Source organism: Oratosquilla oratoria, unplaced genomic scaffold (assembly GCF_046742065.1).
Source record: "Oratosquilla oratoria isolate Oo_2021 unplaced genomic scaffold, ASM4674206v1 SCAFFOLD186, whole genome shotgun sequence".
Classification (NCBI taxonomy): domain Eukaryota; kingdom Metazoa; phylum Arthropoda; class Malacostraca; order Stomatopoda; family Squillidae; genus Oratosquilla; species Oratosquilla oratoria.
In genome coordinates, this window is record NW_027467539.1 from 93,268 (window position 1) to 112,500 (window position 19,233).

Consider the following 19,233-nt stretch of genomic DNA (forward strand, 5'->3'; position numbering starts at 1 on the left):
TGAAGATATGTAATGTATGACTATGGGAGGAGAGTGTGTCAAAGGACTGGGATGTTCTGTACATCTGCTGCATGGATGAGTGGATGTGGCCATGGACTGCTGTATGGTTCAGTGGTGGAGAATAACCCAACTTTAGCTGTCAAGTCTTGTGGTGGATGCTATGCTTCTCACAACTGCATTCGACTCATGCAATGTGGTGGACAGCAAGTGACTCCTCATCCTAAGATGTTGGGGAATGATTGCGTGGTATAAATGGGTCTTTTGATGTGGAAGTCTTCTTTGACTCAGGCATCCTGAATGAGGCCTTTGTACATACAAACTGATTACACATAAAATACTAAAAAGATTTTCTTGACTCAGTACTAACCAACTCATTAGCTTTCTCTTTCCCGAGGGCAAAGCAGCTGTCACTGGTGCGCTGTCTGATGGGTATATTGTAGGTTCGACCCTGGTAGCGAAGGCATAGTGTGAGTGGGCCTATGTTATGTGTACAGGGCCGGATGATGAAGGTACCATCCTTACCTATAGAAATAAAAGACACTTGTAGTACTAAATCTAAAGAAAATGGTAAATTTACATTACATTATTGTCTAATAACAACATATCAGAATAAATATAAATACCCTTGTACCCTTCATAAAGAAAATAGTTTCTTACTATTCATGACACACATTTCTGCTTTCTTCCTGGTAATTAAGTGAAACCAGGGCTCATTCATGAGATCAATGTGTATCTGCTCCAGAAATACTGTTTCACCTTCACCTATAGATACGAAACATTTCACTGTAAGGTTTTCAAGGTTTGTGACTTTGACTTCTGAGACACTTGAGTTGGGGTTAGGTAATGATGGTTTTGGTTGTATAGGTGGTGGGGGTGGAAAGGCAGAAGTTTTGGCAGAAGCTGAAGAAAGGGTTTTTGGAGGAATATGCCTTGTGTAACCCTTGTCAGTCCCTAGAGGTGAAGGATTAAATCCTGATCTCATGGAAAGAGCAGAATTTTTTGGAAGCTGGGCAGAACTGCCCTTTTGAAAAACTGTGACAGTAGGGGGAGGTACAGGGTCCGGCAAAAATGGTGCACTAGCTGAGGGCAAGGAAGAAGCTGTGTCAGAGCCTTGAAGTGTTGTTTGCCGGGGAGAATTGAGCATTCGCAATCCACCAGTAGCCTCCGAGGCTGAAAAGAAAAATGACATGTTAATGATAATTACAAAAATCACATAGTTACTACTGTGTAGGAAAAAATTTCCTTGTTAAAAACTTTACTAAGCTTTTGGGCAAAAACTTTACCTTTGATATCAGATATTTGATGTTTACTGAACTGTGTACAAACTGCAACTATGACACACTAATATGAGATTTAAATTTTAAAGACACTGACTCAATAACAATGGAATGAGAGCATAGCCAGTCACTTGAATGGAATGGAATTTCTTCTTAACAATTACTTGGTGTATTAAGTAAGAGCCCCAAAGGTATGGGAATATGCTAGACCTGCAGCTCAAAAGCTATAAAACTACAATAAATTTAAGTACTGTACTTAGTAAAATGACCAAAGCTTAAAGTTTAAGATATAAAACTTTCTATACAAACATTAGCATACCTGTAATACGTGACCTGAAAAAAATATAATTTAAATGTTCTATTACAACAAGAGCCATAACTTATTGAGTGATAATTTTTATAAAAAACTCAAAGGATTTGATGTGTACCTACAGCAACACTCCTAGGAGCTCCAGGACACTGAACTTCACTTACAGGCTGACATAGAGGGAAGTGCAGCAAGCATTAGTCATGACATGCTATGTAAGTTCATTTCTTTCCTCTACTTATTCAACCACTGTGTAGATATTATATACAGTACCATGTCTTATGTATTGTGTTTGTGTCTACCCATATGAAGAGTTCTTTATGTTTTGTATATATGTAGAAATTATGTATTGTGTGTAAAATTATGTTGTTTTCTGGCTTGTATTTCTGATAGAAGGTTCACTTATATTCTATATGTTACACTTAAGTTACAACCTGTAATGTGTTTTCAGGTCTATTTGTGTTTGAGTTTAATAAAGTTTGGGAGCAGCAGCCAACCCTCTTATAGTTACATCAATCTATTCAACTCAACAATGGAGAAATCACTGAAGCTGGCCCATCTGGATTTGGACCCCAGCTCACCTACCGCAGCAAGGTAGTGGAAAAATTGGCACAAGACATTTTCCAGTTTCATCCAAGATTGTGGAGAAAATACACTGAACAACCTAAGAACTCTTGTGAACTGTGTTAGTCATAATGTTTATTAGTACATTGAAGAATGTACTGATTATGATTCTGCCATTTCTAAAAGTTATATGTAAAGATACCTAACGAAATATTCGCTAGGCACTTACTTACTCGTCAGCAGAAGTCTGGTGAATCATTGGATGAGTTTTTGAGAGAACTATGTAAGTTAGGCCTAGCCTAACCTAGATAGAATGAGAAATGAGGAGGTGAGGAGGAGAACGGGTGGAAAGGGAGTTGGGAGATAGGGTTGATGAAAGAGTGTTAGGATGGTTTGGATACATGGAAAGAATGAGTAAAGAAAGACTAGTAAAAGAGGTATGGAAGGCAGATGTGGGGGGAGTGAAGATGAGGGGATGTCCTAGGATGAGGTGGATGGATGGGGTGAAGGGGCTTTGGGGAAGAGGGGAATGTCTGTTGAGGAAGGACGGGAGAGGACAGAAGACAGGGGTGAATGGAGAATGATTGTATATGGATGATGTTGTGATGCATGACGTGGAATGGGCTGGGGGATGGGGGTGAGGTAGTATGTGTGAGCAAAATTTGACGCAGCCCGAAGGGATTTCTCCCCGTCTTCTCCTTTTATGTAATGGGGGGACGGAGAGGGGGGGTCGCCAATTTAATGAAGCAGCCTTGCTGTGGATGTGCTTTGTCTTGCGACATTGCTTCTGACCCAGGGCAGCGGACAAGGTGCAGGGATGACCCGTCATCCAGGAGGTGCTAAAATAAGAGGGAGGGTGGAGGGGTGTGGAGTGTATTCAGGGATGGAATGGGTGGGAATGATTTTATGCCTTTTCCTTTTTGGCTACCTCCCTTGTATGGGGGAAAAAGCCTTGGTATATGTATGTAAGTTAGGTAAAGATCATCACCTGAAAGTGGTTAGTGCAGAGCCATACAGGGAGAAGTTAATTAGGGATGCCTTTATTAATGGTCTAACCTCACCTTTGATTCACCAACATCTCTTAGAAAATAAAATTTTAGATTTACAGGTGGTTTATGATCAGGCATATTCTTTAGACCTAGCTCAATGCAGTGCCAGCTCTTACAGTCCTATATCCTATAACTCCTCAGTTTGCACACACCATCACTGTGGTAACCCCTGATCATGCACAGATACCATGGGATGATGCTGTGAAGAATAAATCTATGTCTGAGGATTGTGTGACAACTACTGAAGATCAGGTATTGGCAACCACTCTATCCATGAAGAGTAGATGTTATTTCTGTGGAGGACCACGTCGTAGGCATACTAATTGCCTAGCTCAAAATTCTACCTGTATTAAGTGTGGCAAGAATGGCCATTTCACTTGTGTGTGTGTATATGTCAAGGACATTGGCATCTGCAGGCAAGACCACTACAGCTACTCCTCACAGCTATTGGTCCTTGCTATTATCACTGGCACCACTTTCCCTTAGAGCCTCCACCAAGCGGCCACCTCAACAACAATCAATGGGAGGAAGGTAATGGCACTTGTCAATTCCTGCAGTGATTACAGTTATATGGATGAGGAAGTTGCACAGGACTTGAAGCTCCTAATACATCGAACTGATAAAGATGTTATTCTAGCACAGAAATCGTTGCACACAAACTACTGGTTATGTCAACATTGACTTACTGCTTCATCTTAATGGACAAACTTATGCATCCACTTGACTTACATTAATGAAGGATTTGTACTGTGGGGTACTACTTGGCCAAGACTTCCAAAAACAGCACCAGTGTGTAGCCACTGAATATAGTGGACCAAAACTACCTGATACGGACTCCTATTGTTCACTGGTGGAAGCTGCTGTAGATGAGCCTTCTCTTTTCCAATATTTGTCACCTAACTGTAAGCCTATAGTCACTAAGTTGAGATATTATGGTAAAGATGACAAGGAATTCACTGAGATGGAATCAAACCATATGCTTGCTGAGGGTATTATTGAAAATAGATTATCCCCATGGAAGGCCCAGGTTGTGGTGAAGGACCCATTGTATCAACATAAGAAGAGGATGTGTGTTGATTACTCACAGACTGTGAATCATATAGAGCTAGATGCTTATCCATTGCCAAGAATAGACACCATGGTGGATGAACTCTCCGCATACCATGTGCTCTCAACTTTTGACTTGAAGAGCACATATTAACAAATTCCACCGAAGGAATTGGACAAGAAATTCACAGCTTTTGAGGCCAATGGATGCCTATATCAATTTTGTAGGGTTCCCTTTGGAGTGACAAATGGAGTAGCAGTCTTTGAACGAACCACGGATAAGTTGGTGAAAGAAGAAAATTTACACTATGCATTTCCATATCTTGACAATATTACTACTGTTGGCTGCACTCAAGAAGGACACAATTGCAATATACAACACTTCAGAAGTAGCTATCTCAGCTGTACTTAACAGGGTGGAAGTCCAGTAGCTTTCATATCTAGGACTCTACAAGGAAGTGAAGTACACTATCACATTGTAGAAAAGGAGGCCATGGCAATAATTGAAGCTGTCTGTAAATGGGGTCACTTCCTTGCTAGACAGCATTTTGATCTTATTACTGACCAGCATTCTGTAGCCTTCATGTTCGAGAATTGGAAATGCACCAAGATCCAGGAGTGGCAGATGGAGCTCGCAGTCTTCAGTTATACAGTGCATTATCGCCCAGGTAAATAGAATATGGTTCCAGATGCCTTCACTCAAACCTCCTGTTGTTCTACTGTCTCTGTGTCATCCACACTCGCTGAACTACATGATGGTCTCTGTCACCCAGGAGTGACTCGTCTGTTGCACTTTGTGAGATCAAAGAATCTTTCCTTTTCCAGTGAGGATGTCAGGACAGTTTGTGCAGAGATAAAGCAGAGGTTCTATAGCCCACAAGGAAAACTCATCAAGGAACACAACCAATGGAGAGACTGAGCATCGACTTCAAAGGACCTCTTCCTACTGCCTTGTGCAACCCCTATCTACTTACTGTTGTAGATAAATGTTCTTGTATTCCTTTTGCTTTTCCATGTTTCAACAGGAATACGACAACTGTAATCAAGTGCCTGGAGCAAATATTATTCTGTGAGATCCCTAATTATATTCACTCTGTCCTAGGAGCGTCATTCACGTCTAAGGATCTCAAAACCTCACATAAAAAAAAGGGGTTGCTACGAGTCAAACTTCTCCATATCACCCAATTGGCAATGGACAAATGGAACAGCTTAACGGTATTATATGGAAGGCAATCCAGCTGGCCCCTCAAGTCACAGAATTTTCCTGATTAGCTTTGGGAATTAGTACTTACTGATGTGCTGCATTCATTTAGATCCCTTCTGTCTACATCTACAAATGTTACACCACAAGGATATTTCTTTGGATTTCCATGTTGCTCTTCTTCTGGAAACTCTCTGCCCTCATAGCTCATAACACCAGGTCCAGTACTATTGAAAAGATTAATCAAAACAAACAAAAATGAACCTCTGGTAGATCAAGTTGAACTACATGACATTATTCCAACTTTTGCTAACATTAGGCATCATGATGGATGGGAGTCAACAGTTCCTGTTCATGACTTGGCCCCTTGTCCCAAGAACCAGGTCAACTACTCCTTTGCTGAAAATCAGGAATCACCCTCTTCTACTTTGTCACCAGAGGCAGTACCTACAGCAACACCCCTAGGAGTTCCAGAGGACACTGAACCTTGCCTAGAGCCTAACAAAGGCTCGACAAAGAAACTGAAAAAAGTATTGCTAAAAAGAGACAGGCTTATAAGAAATATAAGTGCTCGGGTGCATCTAATGACTATGAAAGTTATGTATCAATACAGAGAGATTTAAAAAAGACAATAAGAAAAAGAAAACGACAATACGAAATGAACATCGCTGAGAAATCCAAAGAGAATCCCAAAGAATTCTATAGTTACATTAGAGATAAAAAGGTTGTTAGGAATCACATTGGTCCACTATTATCTGCTGACGGTCAACTTGAATATTCAAATGAAGGAATGTGTAATCTCTTAAACAATTATTTTAGCTCGGTATTCATAAACGAAACACCTCAAAGTGAATTCCAAACTGAAACCTGTGAAAAGTCTGGGGTAAACTTACTCACTATGGTAAATATAACAAAAGAAACAATTAAAAGGTGTATAGACAAACTCAAAGTTAATAAAACACCAGGGCCTGACGGTTGGCATCCAAGAATCTTAAAGGAAATGAAAAATGAGATTGTTGTTCCATTAGAAATTATTTTCAAGAAATCCATCATATCCGGAGATGTCCCAAGAGAATGGAAGCTAGCTAACGTTACTCCCATATTCAAAAAAGGTGACAAAAAGAAACCAAATAACTATAGGCCTATTAGTTTGACTTCGATCGTAGGAAAAATAATGGAAACTATCATCAGAGATGCTATCGAATATCATTTAGAAAGTAACCGTTTGATAAATGATAGCCAACATGGTTTCAGACGGAAACGTTCTTGCGTGACTAACTTACTCGAATTCTACAAAAGAATTATGACAAAAGAAGCAATATAGATTTAATATATCTAGACTTTGCAAAAGCTTTTGATACCGTCCCACACGAAAGACTACTTACTAAATTAGCTTTGCATGGAATAAGTGGTAGCCTATTAGGTTGGACTAGTAATTGGTTGAAAGGTCGAAAACAGAGAGTTGTTTTAAATGGAAAAACTTCTGGATGGAAAAGTGTTGCAAGTGGAGTTCCTCAGGGTTCCGTTCTTGGGCCACTTCTATTCATAGTATTTATAAATGATATAGACCATGGACTAAAATCTACTGTTTCCAAATTTGCTGATGATACAAAACTGTGCGGAGTGGCAAATGATCACTCAAACCAATTAGATATTCAAGAAGATTTAGATAAATTACAGCAATGGTCTGAAAAGTGGCTAATGAAATTTAACACAAATAAATGCAAGGTAATGCACATAGGTAAAAATAACAGCAAGTACGATTACAAGTTATTTGGAAATTCGTTAACAAAAGTGGATAGTGAAAAAGATCTCGGCGTAATTATCAGTAACGACCTCAAATCATCCAAGCAGTGTATTTCAGCCTCTGAGAAAGCAAATAAGATTCTGGGATTGATTGCACGATCTTTTGATTTCAAAAGTCCATCACTCATTAACAAGCTATATAAATCGTTAGTTCGTCCACATTTGGAATATGCTGTTTCCGTATGGTCACCGAATCTCATTAAAGACATTGACAGACTGGAAAAAGTACAACGGCGAGCCACAAAACTGATTCCAAATATAAAAAATAAATCATACGAAAATCGACTTAAGCACATGAATCTGTTTTCCCTAAAAAAGCGTAGACTCAGAGGTGACTTGATACAGGTCTTTAAGATTTTAAAGGGAATTGACAACATCAAAAGTGACCAAATTTTCACATTGAATGAGAATCAGACAAGAAACAATGGTCTCAAACTGTCCGGAAATAGATTCAATTTGGAAGTAGGTAGAAACAACTTTGCCAACCGTGTAGTTAATGAATGGAATAAACTTCCTGCACAGGTAGTGCAATGTAGTTCAGTTCGAAGCTTTAAGAATCATTTAGATAAATACCTAAGTAAGATGCTGTAATTATTATAATTTATGTTATATTATTTGTTTTTGTTTTGTTATAATTTGTCTGTCTGATTTTCATTTATTATTAGTTATATGTCAATTTATCATCATTTACTATTTACCTGTTTGTTTGTTATTCAACTATACCAATGCATTTATTTATGTATTTTAATTGTTATTTACATTGTTATAGTTTTAATTTATTATTAATATTATTTTTTTTTTTTTTATTTTTTTTTTTATTTTTTTTTTTTTTTGCATCCGACCTAGATATGGATCAAAAGGTCTCCTGTCGGCATGCTTTGCCTTTGTAAATCCTTTGTAATAAACCTGTGTGCCAAAGGCTCCAGATTGATATGGATGGGATTTATAACCTATGGAGTATTTTGCTTTTTTACTTAGAAGGGAAGAATGTTATAATATTAACTTGTCACAGGACTTTCCATACTCTGATCCTTTTGTTTGGCTGCATGTCATACTCTGTGACCAATTGACTAGACTGTCTGGCTACATCATCATAGTCTGGGACCAGTTGGTGTAACAGTCATGACACACTATGTAAATTAATTTCCTTCCTCTACTTATTCAACCGTGGTGTAAATATTATACACCATGTCTTATGTATTGTGTTTGTGTCTACCCATATGAAGGGTTCTTTATACAGTACTACCTCTCATTAACGGACTAAAAGGGGGGTAACGGCGTCCGTTGATGTGAATAATCTGTTGATTTGGAGTGGTTTTTGGGTGGCATAGTGATTGTATGCACTAAACAACAGCACCAAAAACACCGAAAACACAGCAAAAACACCGCAAACACAGCTACCGTAATTAACGTCCGTTAATGAGAGGTAGTACTGTATTTTGTATATGATATGTAGAAATTATGTATTGTGTAAAACTGTGGTGTTTTCTGGAAGAAGGTTCACTTATATTCTATATGTTACACTATATAAGTTACAACCAGTAATGTGTTTTCAGGTCTATTTGTGTTTGAGTTGAATAAAGCTTGGGAGTAGCAGCCAAGCCTCTTATAGTTACATCAATATATTTGAAAATAATGCTTATTGTGATGATTCACATATGGATTCCATTTAGCCTTTTCAAAGTAGGAAGTACCTGGTATGTTACAGTCTGGCTCTCACATGATACTTAATTCAGCTAAGGGAAGCTTCCCACATTCAAAGGGTAAGAAAATATATGATCATCCTTCTGCTGTGGAGAGAGAATCATATTTTATTGTGGTGCTTGCCAGGTGATTCTATTCAATTGAAGGGTTGAGGAAAAGGTACCTTACTAGAGTCAAGAGTGATAAGGGGCCAGTCTGTCCCTCTGACTGCCTACTCTTACTTTTCTGTTCTGGAATCCCAGCCCACTTATTGGCTGTGATATAAATAACCAATTAACGGGGACTAAGGACAGGTACTTGCATGTGGAGGTCCTGCAAGATGGACAGTGAGGCTAACCATTTTCAAAACTTGTCAACCCCCTAATCTCCATCAGGAAGTGCAGCCCTGATGGGATGAAACTTGGTTTCTGGACTGGGCCCAAGATCTCTCACTATCAACTTCAACTATATTTCTCACGCTTTTTCACACATGGAGAGTTGACACCTGGCAATTGCTTTCCTCTCCCTACAACTTTCAGCCAGTCATGTAGGAACTGATACAACAGATTCTTCCCAGAGAGATCTGTGGGAGATTCTGAGAACCAGTGCCAGCCACTGTGGGACTGTGGACTTTCCACCTAGTGAAACTCAAAGCAACGATGGATTGACTGATTAACCAATTAGCACACAATACTGTGGTCATCCCAAACTAGGTGGAGCATATGAAATCCAACCAGAGACAACTAAAAACATTTAATTTCCAATCTTTGTTGAGTTACCACAATCAACCTTCTCAGAAGTTGAAGTGCCTACGAAGCCAACTAACATACCAGATAATGCTGTAATTGTTCCCTGGAGTTGTTGAACAGTGTCAGATTTGGTTTATGTGTATTGGGTGCCAGATTGGCAGCAGTTTACTACCAGATCTTCCAACTTATATTCATAGGTCATACACATTACTTCCATATATCTAAAAGGCACCCAGTGTCAAAAGCCCCCTTTTATACATGACTATCTTTTAATTTTCCTACAGACTTCTCTTCACTTCCCACAAAAACCGATCCCGCGCGAGCGGGTGGTCTTTTCTAGGTAGTCCATACTCTATTCCTCTGAAGAATCTTAAAGGGAAACCAATCAGAAATAAATTCGGAACAAGAGCGTCTTATTTTTCCACCTTTTACATATACATAAGGGCCGTGCGGTAGTCCAGTGGATACCGCGTCGACCTCATTGTCAGGTGGTCGTGAGTTCTATTCCCGGGACCCGCTACGTGCTTCCTGAGCTGGTTCCCAACACCCCTGGCCAGGCGGGGAGTCGACCCAACATCGGCCTAAAAAAAAAAAAACAAAAAAAAAAAACAGCGGCTTGCCGCAAGTGGTAGGGCTTTACGCCGTTTCTCACTTCCTGCAATGTGATTGAGGGATGATGAATATATATATATATATATATATATATATATATATATATATATTATGACTCAACGGTTTTGCACGCCAACTCATTGCATGGTGCGGACCATACCATACAGATACACAACGCACAACTCAAAAAGAGGTCTAAAAAGTACTACGGCAGGTGTAAGTGGAAGAAGAATTTGAGTAAAAATTGCATTTCCGACCCTCAGGCACCGCAGGGAAATAAAAATGGCAAAGGCGCCGGTCGACGGTCGCTAACTCGCTCGCTTCCAAGAATCCTGGAGTGGCGTCGACATTCCAATCGTTGTGACGTCATAAGGCGACGTGAGTAGGGATGGTCGACACGCACAAAATTAGTTTTATAACAATAATAATAACAACAATAACAAAACTATACACATCCTATAACACTACGTTTTATTTCTCCTGCTATTTTTTAAGTTCATTGCATCCTACCACATCACAGATTCTGAAGATGCATACTGTATACATAAAATAATATAATCTTTCATATCCACTGACAATCCCGTAGTTCCCAGGGAAACGAATGCAGCCACATAATTTCAAAACGCTATCGAAATTTGAGTGCACAGAATGAAGCTGTTATCTTAACGCTGCAATATAATCGGCAATGATCTGCCGAACTAATGCTTAAGGGGTTATCACACTGGACTAATTTCCCTCCCACATCTTAACTCCAACCTCCATTTGAAAAACTAGAATACGACTGCGATTGCAGAGATCTAGACTTTTCTAAGACATTTCAATAGTATGTCTAACCGTATAGTATTAGTTCATCATTCTAATTTGCTTTATATGACGGAAAGATAATTTGGTATTTGGGGGATTTGAAAAATAAAACATTGTAACCGAAGTCGTTTCTCCTCAAACGAACTCAACTGTTGGGGCTGGTGAAGCCCGTGGAATCCCATTGGAATAACCCCTTTACAAAGCACTATGGGAACCCTCTGATACCAAGTGTGGTCACGCCTGGGTAAATAATTATAATGAATGATAAACTGTAAAACTAATAATAATAAAAACAGGAATAATAATAATACATACACGAAACAAAGGCATCCCCCCCCCCCTCTTTCAAGGGAGGTAGCCATAGTCAGAGGCATATCCAGTCCCACCCATTTCATCCCCACATACTCCACTTCCATTCACCACCCCTCACTCCCTCTTTTCTTGGCTGCTCTTGGATGACAGGTCATCCCTGCATCTCACCCACTGCCCTGGGTCAGAAGCAATGCAGAAAGACACAGCACATGAACAGCAAGGCCACTTCATTAAATCGGCGAACCACCTCTCCATCTCCTCATGCAGAAAAAGAGAGGACGGGGAGAAATCCCTTCGGGCTGCATCAAAATATCCTTCACACACTCCCCCACATTGGATCACAGCATCATCCACATACAACCATTCTCCACTCACCCCTATTTTCTGTCTTCTCTCTTCCTCAATAGACACCCTCCTCTTTCCCAATGCCCCCTTTACCCCATCCAACCATCTTATACTTGGTCGCCCTTCATGTTCACTCCGTCCACATCTGCCTTCCACACTTCTTTTACTAATTTTTCTCCACCCATTCTTATCATGTGTCCAAGCTGTCCCAATATTCTTTTATCAACCCTATCTCTCAACTCCTTTTTCACCGCCGCCCTTCTCTTCACCTCCTCGTTTCTCATTCTACCTAGCATAGTAACCCCTACCATACTTCTCAGATATTTCATCTCGAACACAAACTCTTTCTCTTTTCCTCTCTTATGCTCCATGTTTCTGCCCTATACAGTGCTCTCGGCACAACCACCCCTTCATACAATCTCCTCTTAACATCCATTCCCAAATGTCTATCTCATTGTATTTTTAATCTCCCAAGGCGTTTATTTGTTTCTCTTAATCTACATTCCACCTCCACTCTTACTTTCCCGCCACATTCGCCCACCCCTATATAAAGCGATCCACTTCCTTCAGTCTCTTTCCCTTAATACTAACTTTCAATTTGCTGTCATCCTCTCCCCTTGTACATCTTATCACCTTACATTTACCCACATTTATCTTCAGCTTCCTTCTTTTGCACACCCTCCCAAACTCCGCCACTAAATTTCTTAATCCTTCCTCCGATCCTGCTACATGCGCAGTGTTGTCAGCAAACAACAACTGGCTTATCTCCCATTTTTCTCAATTTTCTTTAACTATCTCCAATCCCCGGCCCATTACCCTTGCATTTACCTCTCGCACCACCCTATCCATGTATAAATTGAACAGCCATGGCGACAGACACATCCCTAGCGAAGCCCCATTTTTACCTCAAACCACTCTCTCCACTTCTAAATCAAGTACAGGCTCTACTACTCTCGTAAAAACTCTTGACTGCTCTTAATCGCTTTCCTCCTATCCCATATATCTGCAATACCTCCCACAGTGCTTTCTTGTCCACCCTGCCATAAGCCTTTTCCAAATTCATAAAGGCCCAAAAAACATCCTTACTTTTTCCTAAAACTTTCTCACATATCTGTCTTACCACAAAGATCTGATCCACGCAACCCCTACCTTTCCTAAACCTACAACTGTTCCTCACCAATTACTCCCTCTGTTCCTCTCCTAATCCTCCCAGTCAAAACCCTCCCATAAGCTTTCCCAACTATACTCAACAAACTGATCCCTCTGAAACTACTACACTCACACTTGTCCCCTTTTCCCTTGTAAAGCGGAACTATGCAGGCAGTCCTCCGGCACTCTACCCTCTTTTAGACAAACATTAAACAACCTCACCAGCCAGTCCACCATCACTGTACCTCCCTTTTTTAGACACTACGCATGACACCCATCTAACCCAGATGCATTACCTGCTCTCATCATTTTAATAAATGCTTTCACCCCATCTTTTCTTATTTCTCCTCCATTTTCCTTATTCAACACTGTCATCTTCTTAGCGCCTTCCATTCCAACTACCTTTCCCTCCCTATCCTCCTTTATATTTATAAACTCCCTAAAATATTCTGTCCATCTCCCTGTAATTATCATTGATAATAATGATTAGTGAGAAATGAAGGAAACTGCAAGAGAACATAAGGCCTACACTAGGTAGTTCCGTATCCATTACCACCTCTCATTTCCATCCATGAAATTATCTAATCTTCTGAACAACCAATTGTTTCAGCGCTCACTACATGGTTACTAAGCCATTTATTAAGCACTACTAGTAAACCAGTTCTTGCCTATTTCCTTACTATATCTAAATTTGTCCAATTCAAATCCATTACTACGAGTCCTGCCCTACTGTCTTATTATAGTGATCTTGCCTGCATCACTCTTTTTAAAGACTTTGACCCAACTGAATATTAGATCACCCTGCACTCTCTTTCCAGAGTGCAAGTTCAGGTGCCTATGCATACCTTCGTAAGGTATATTTCTGATCCCTTGTATTATTTTGGTTATTTTCTTCTGTACTAATTCTAGTGAATTAATATCCATTCTACAAGACAGAGACCAAAACTGTACCGCATAGTCAAGAATGAGTCTGTCGTCAAATAGTTTAATAACTATATCTGTGCTTTTGTTCGTAACCGCTCTGTTAACTCTGTTCTTAGCACTGATGCATTGTTTCTTAGAGTTAAGGCCCAAATCTTTTTCACATTTTTTTTTCTTTAAAAATGTGTTATATCTAGCTTAGTCCACACTGGGTATGAGGCAGTTGGCAGTGTTGAACGGAGCGCTGAGTGTCCACACTATCATTACCCGGAGTGCTGCAGCACGTCAGTCACCTCAGAACTAGTGATGGGCGAAATAGCCAACAATTACCAAATGTAAGAATGCTAGACGTGTGACCCACGCCCGGACGATTTGTCCACCACCTCTCCTAGTGTAGTTCCTTATGCTCTTGTCATACTATATTATGTTTGCTGTACCCTCTTTCTTTGTAATTTACACTGAAGATGTAATATACGAAAGCGCTCTGCTCCGTTTGTTTATTTTCTAAAGTGGATACCTTGCATTTATAAAACACACGTTCCTATTGTTTTTACTGCATATATATATATATATATATATATATACATATATGAATATATATATATATATATATATATATATTGTAATGACTTCGATTAATTTTGCAATCAGTAATCGACTAGTAATCGATTATTTTACAGGTCAATATCAATGATGCACTACGAATTGTGAATATTTACGACAAATTAAATTTTCTTTTATGAATCAATCTTTGAATACAATAAACTTATATTCTTGTTTATTTCTTTTCAAGAACAGTGACTATTCCTTTTATAATAATACATTTGAATAAGTAGCCCACTGGTACTAATTTTTTTTTCTTTTATAAATATAATGCAACTCAATATCAATTATGAAGTACAAAATTATAAATTTATTTATCTATTTATTTATTTTTTAATCAATATGCATGTATATGAATGTTGAAACGGTTACCGTCGCCCTTTCCCTCCTCTTTCCTCGCTGAAACCCAAACACCAGTCCTGGACGATAACGGGCGAGTAAGTATGCACCTGATTAAAAATAAGTAATCATTACTTCATCACCAAGCATTTGCACAAGAAATAACTTGCACCACCTAGTAGATAAAGAAAAATATCACGGTGAGTTGTGTTAGAATGAAATATTGAGACCATCCTCAGTTCAACCCTGACTGGGAGTAACCGTTTGATAATCGATTACTGGAAATTGCACATTGTAATCGATTACGCCCACCATTACTCTGAACATTGTCGAGGAAATAATGTGTGTCCTCATCAATTTCATAATTCATAATGCGAGAAATTTCTACTTTTTTTCCAATTTTGCACTTAAGTCCCTCCGCTTGTATTTCACGCTTCATAGGCAAGGATGCTGCTGTAGTAAATCTATAAATGCGAGTGTTATTCCTTGTCCACTCGGGTATGGATATCCTGGAGAGCTTGGCGTGTAGCATTCCTTCTCCCTTCGCGTCAAGATGGGCACTGCCCCGCTGCATGGAATTAGAACGGTTGTGAGGCGCGCGGCGTGTTGAATAAGATCAACCACATCACTACGATCAACACATTGAGTTACGTGTTGGCGCAACTTGAGGCTCAGTGAAGACGGACCCTAAAGCCTAGTACACACTGAGTCTCGTGCAGCGCTGTCACTACCCGGAGTGCTGTAGCCCGTCAATCACCTCTGAACGTTGTCGAGGGAAGGATGAGTCCTCATTGTCCAGTTCACAGTTCACAATGCGAGACATTTCTGCTTTACTTCCAAACATGCACTTCTTATCTTTATTTATCTATTATTATTTGTTTATATTCTTAAGTTCATCCGCTTGTACTCCTTGCACTTCACGTTCCAAAGTCAAGGAATCTGCTGTAGTAAATCTATAAAAAGTTAATTATGGCTGGGTGTATTTCTTGTATAAGCTTTGTTAGCATGCATTTATTATGTATCGTATTAGGAAAGAAATATTGCTGGTCCTACAGAACGCTCTGGCGGAGTAGGACCAGATGAACAATAAATAAATATAGATGCGAGAGTGTCGCTTGCTTTCCACTCAGATATCAGCGTGTTGCAAAAGCCCCCAAAACCACATGTTGCAGTTGAATTGGCTTAGGTGGCCACACAGGAATAATTATTTATCTACATATATTTATTATTATTATCATCAGTATCATCATTATTATTATAATTATTACTGTTATTATTATGGGAGATAAGCCAGTTGTTGTTTGGTGACGGCACTGCGCATGTAACAGGATCAGAGGAGGGATTAAGGAAGTTAGTGACGGGGTTTGTGAAGGTGTGCGAAAGACGAATGTTAAAGATAAATGTGGGTAAAAGTAAGGTGATGAGATGCACAAGGGGAAAGGATGGCAGCAAACTGAAAGTGAGCATTAAGGAAGAGAGACTGGAAGTGGATAGCTTTAGATATTTGGGAACGAATGTGGCGGGAATGGGAGGAGTGGAGATGGAATGTAGAGAGAAACAAATGCCTTGGTGGGGAGGGGGGGGTTAAAAAGTGTAATGGATGGTAAGAGAAGAATGTATGAAGGGGTGATTGTGCCGACAGCATTGTATGGGACAGAACCATGGAATATAAGAGACGATGAAAGTTTAAATGTGCTCGAGATTAAATGTCTGAGAAGTATTGTAGGAGTTCTTAGGCTGGATAGAGTGAAAAACTAGGAGAGCAGGGGTGGAAAAGGAGTTGGGATATAGGGTTGATGACAAAATATTGGGATGGTTTGGACACATGGAAAATGAGTAAAGAAATATTAGTAAAAGAAGTGTGGAAGGCAAAGGTGGATGGGGTGAACATGAGGGGACGACCAAGGATGAGATGTATGGATGGGGTAAAAGGGGCGTTGGGATAGAGGGGGGATGTCTGTTGAGGAAGAGAGAAGACAGAAGATAGGGGTGAGTGGGGAATGGTCGCATATTGGTGATGCTGTGATGGATGGAAGGGAGTGGGTGGGTGATGAGGGATTAGAGGGTTTATATGTGAATGATATTTTAACGCAGCACGGTCTTCTCTTTTTCTGTATGAGGGGATGGAGAGGGGGGGTCGCCGATTAATGAAGCGGCCTTGTTGTGGATGTACTGTGTCATGCTACATTGCTTCTAACCCAGGGCAGTGGGCAAGATGGAGGGATAACCCGTCATCCAGGAGGAGCTAATAAAAGAGGGAGGAAGGGTTGGTAAATGGGAGTGGAGTACGCGGGGATGGAATGGGTGGGGAGTGGATTTATGCCAAGGGTGACCAGACGTCCCGTATTATACGGGATCGTCCCGTATCGACCCTCCCCGGGACGCGTTTTGTCCCTATTTTCAATATTTTAAACACTTCGTTTGGAAAAAAAAAAAAAAACTGAGAAAAATTTACGTTTTACAGGTATATTGATTCGAAAGCAACAATATCTGTGTAAAAATTATATATATGAACACCGAGCGAATCTGACAGAATTCACCACATATGCTCAAATCAAAATTCAATTCTTGGAAGCAGTTGCATCAAGTGCAAAAGATGACAATTAAAAATAACGGATTAGCCACAAAGAATTAATATTTCTAAAATTATGAAAATATTTTCATCATCTGCATTTTTTCTGCAATAAATTCAATGTATCAGAGAAATTTTACTCTTACAATCCTTTTAAACCTGCAAAATATACATTATTGCAAAGTTATAATCTTTCAACATAGTAATACAGTGGTTCTTAAAACAAAATATACAATGGACACACCCCTTTTAAATAAAAAATAAATAAAAAATGTATAGGTCAATGAAACAGGTATTGGAGCTGCGAGCTTTTTTTTTTTTTTGTGCTTACCCGGAACACAATGTCCATATACCTCTCCAATTTAGGTGTCACGCATTCCAGTTTTCAAAATCTGGTCACCCTGTTTATGCCTTTGACTCTGGCTATCCCCCTTGTACGGGGGAAAAGGCCCTTGGTATATGTATGTACTATTATTATTATCATCATATGCCGCTAAATGAACGAACGAACTTGATTTTTTCTTTTCACATTGTCTGCACGTATGGGAATCATAATGGTTTTATACAGAATAAATGGAAAAGTACAATTTCTGTTCATTTTCTCTTCATACACGCTGTGCAACGGATAATAATTCTCAGTGGATTAAAAAAAATAAAATAAAAGTCTGCAGGATTCTAAATGGTGAAAGCTGACCTGGGAGTTCTCATCACATACACACACGAACGAGGAAAATTCTAGACTGTAACAGGACGACCTACATTAGGTTTATCAATGGAGTCAGGTGTGTAAAATTCTTTTCCAAGGTAAAATAATAATAATTATTAATAATAATGATAATAATAATTATAATAATTAATAATAATAATGATGATAATGATAATGTAATAATAATAACAATAGCAATGATAAATACGACAGAATACAAAGGGCGGCAACCAAGTTTGTCCCAAATCTTAACGACAAAAGGCAAGAAAATGTGAAAACTGGGATTTCCTCACATTGGAAGAGCGAAGAGAGGCGACATTAAGAACATAAGAATGAAGGAGACTGCAAGAGAACATAAGGCCTACACTAGGCATCTCCATATCCACCACCACCTGACATCCCCATCCAAAAAGATGTCTAAAAATTTCTTAAAACAACTAATAGATTCAGCGGGTACTACATGGTAACTAAGTTTATTCCATTTGCCGACCGCCCTATTAGCAAACCAATTTTTGCCTATTTCTTTCTTAAATCTAAATTTATAATGGTATTTAGATAAGAGGAAGGTACTGGCGGGGGGGAAATGAACAGAGGAGCTGTTGGTGTGGAATAAAACACGTCTTAGTCGAAAAAATATATACAATACACAAACACACACACACACACGACTCGGTGGCGCGGTTGGTAGAGTCCCCGACTGTCACTATGGCGGTCCGGGTTCGAATCCTGCCCAGGGCTGTAATAATTTCAGTATCGCTGCGTCGTTACTCCAACTCTCGTGGGCAGGGAGTTGGGTATGTGTGTGCGTGTAAGGTCACAGCATTACCCATAGATCGGTCATACGAGCTCTGAGCTCTCTTCCGGGAGCGAAATAGCTGTCGATCACATATATATATATATATATACTGTATATATATACATATATATATATATATATATATATATATATATATACACATATATATACATCAACACATCAATGAATTACCCATTCTGAGTCCACTGCTGAACAAAGGTTTCTTTCATAGCATTCCATGACTCGCACGAGTGCGCCAACCCCTGCCACGTCATTCCTACAAATTTCTCTATCCCATCTCCCCATCTTCTGTCTGATCTTGCACGCTTCCCATCTCGGGGCGTCCAGTCAGCAACACGCTCCATCGCACATCAGTCGTTCGCGCTAACTT

General features: G+C 39.5%; 1 protein-coding gene across 1 annotated transcript in view; it reads right to left on the bottom strand.

The window, feature by feature from the left end:
• Nucleotides 1-19,233, bottom strand: part of LOC143022814 (uncharacterized) — a gene marked incomplete at its 5' end in the record, with an annotated part of 149,122 nt that overhangs the window by 12,220 nt on the left and 117,669 nt on the right. The window contains 2 exons of the mRNA XM_076181192.1: nucleotides 368-522; nucleotides 658-1,170. Coding sequence (XP_076037307.1) covers nucleotides 368-522; nucleotides 658-1,170 — 668 coding nt within the window. The remainder of the gene's footprint in view (nucleotides 1-367; nucleotides 523-657; nucleotides 1,171-19,233) is intronic.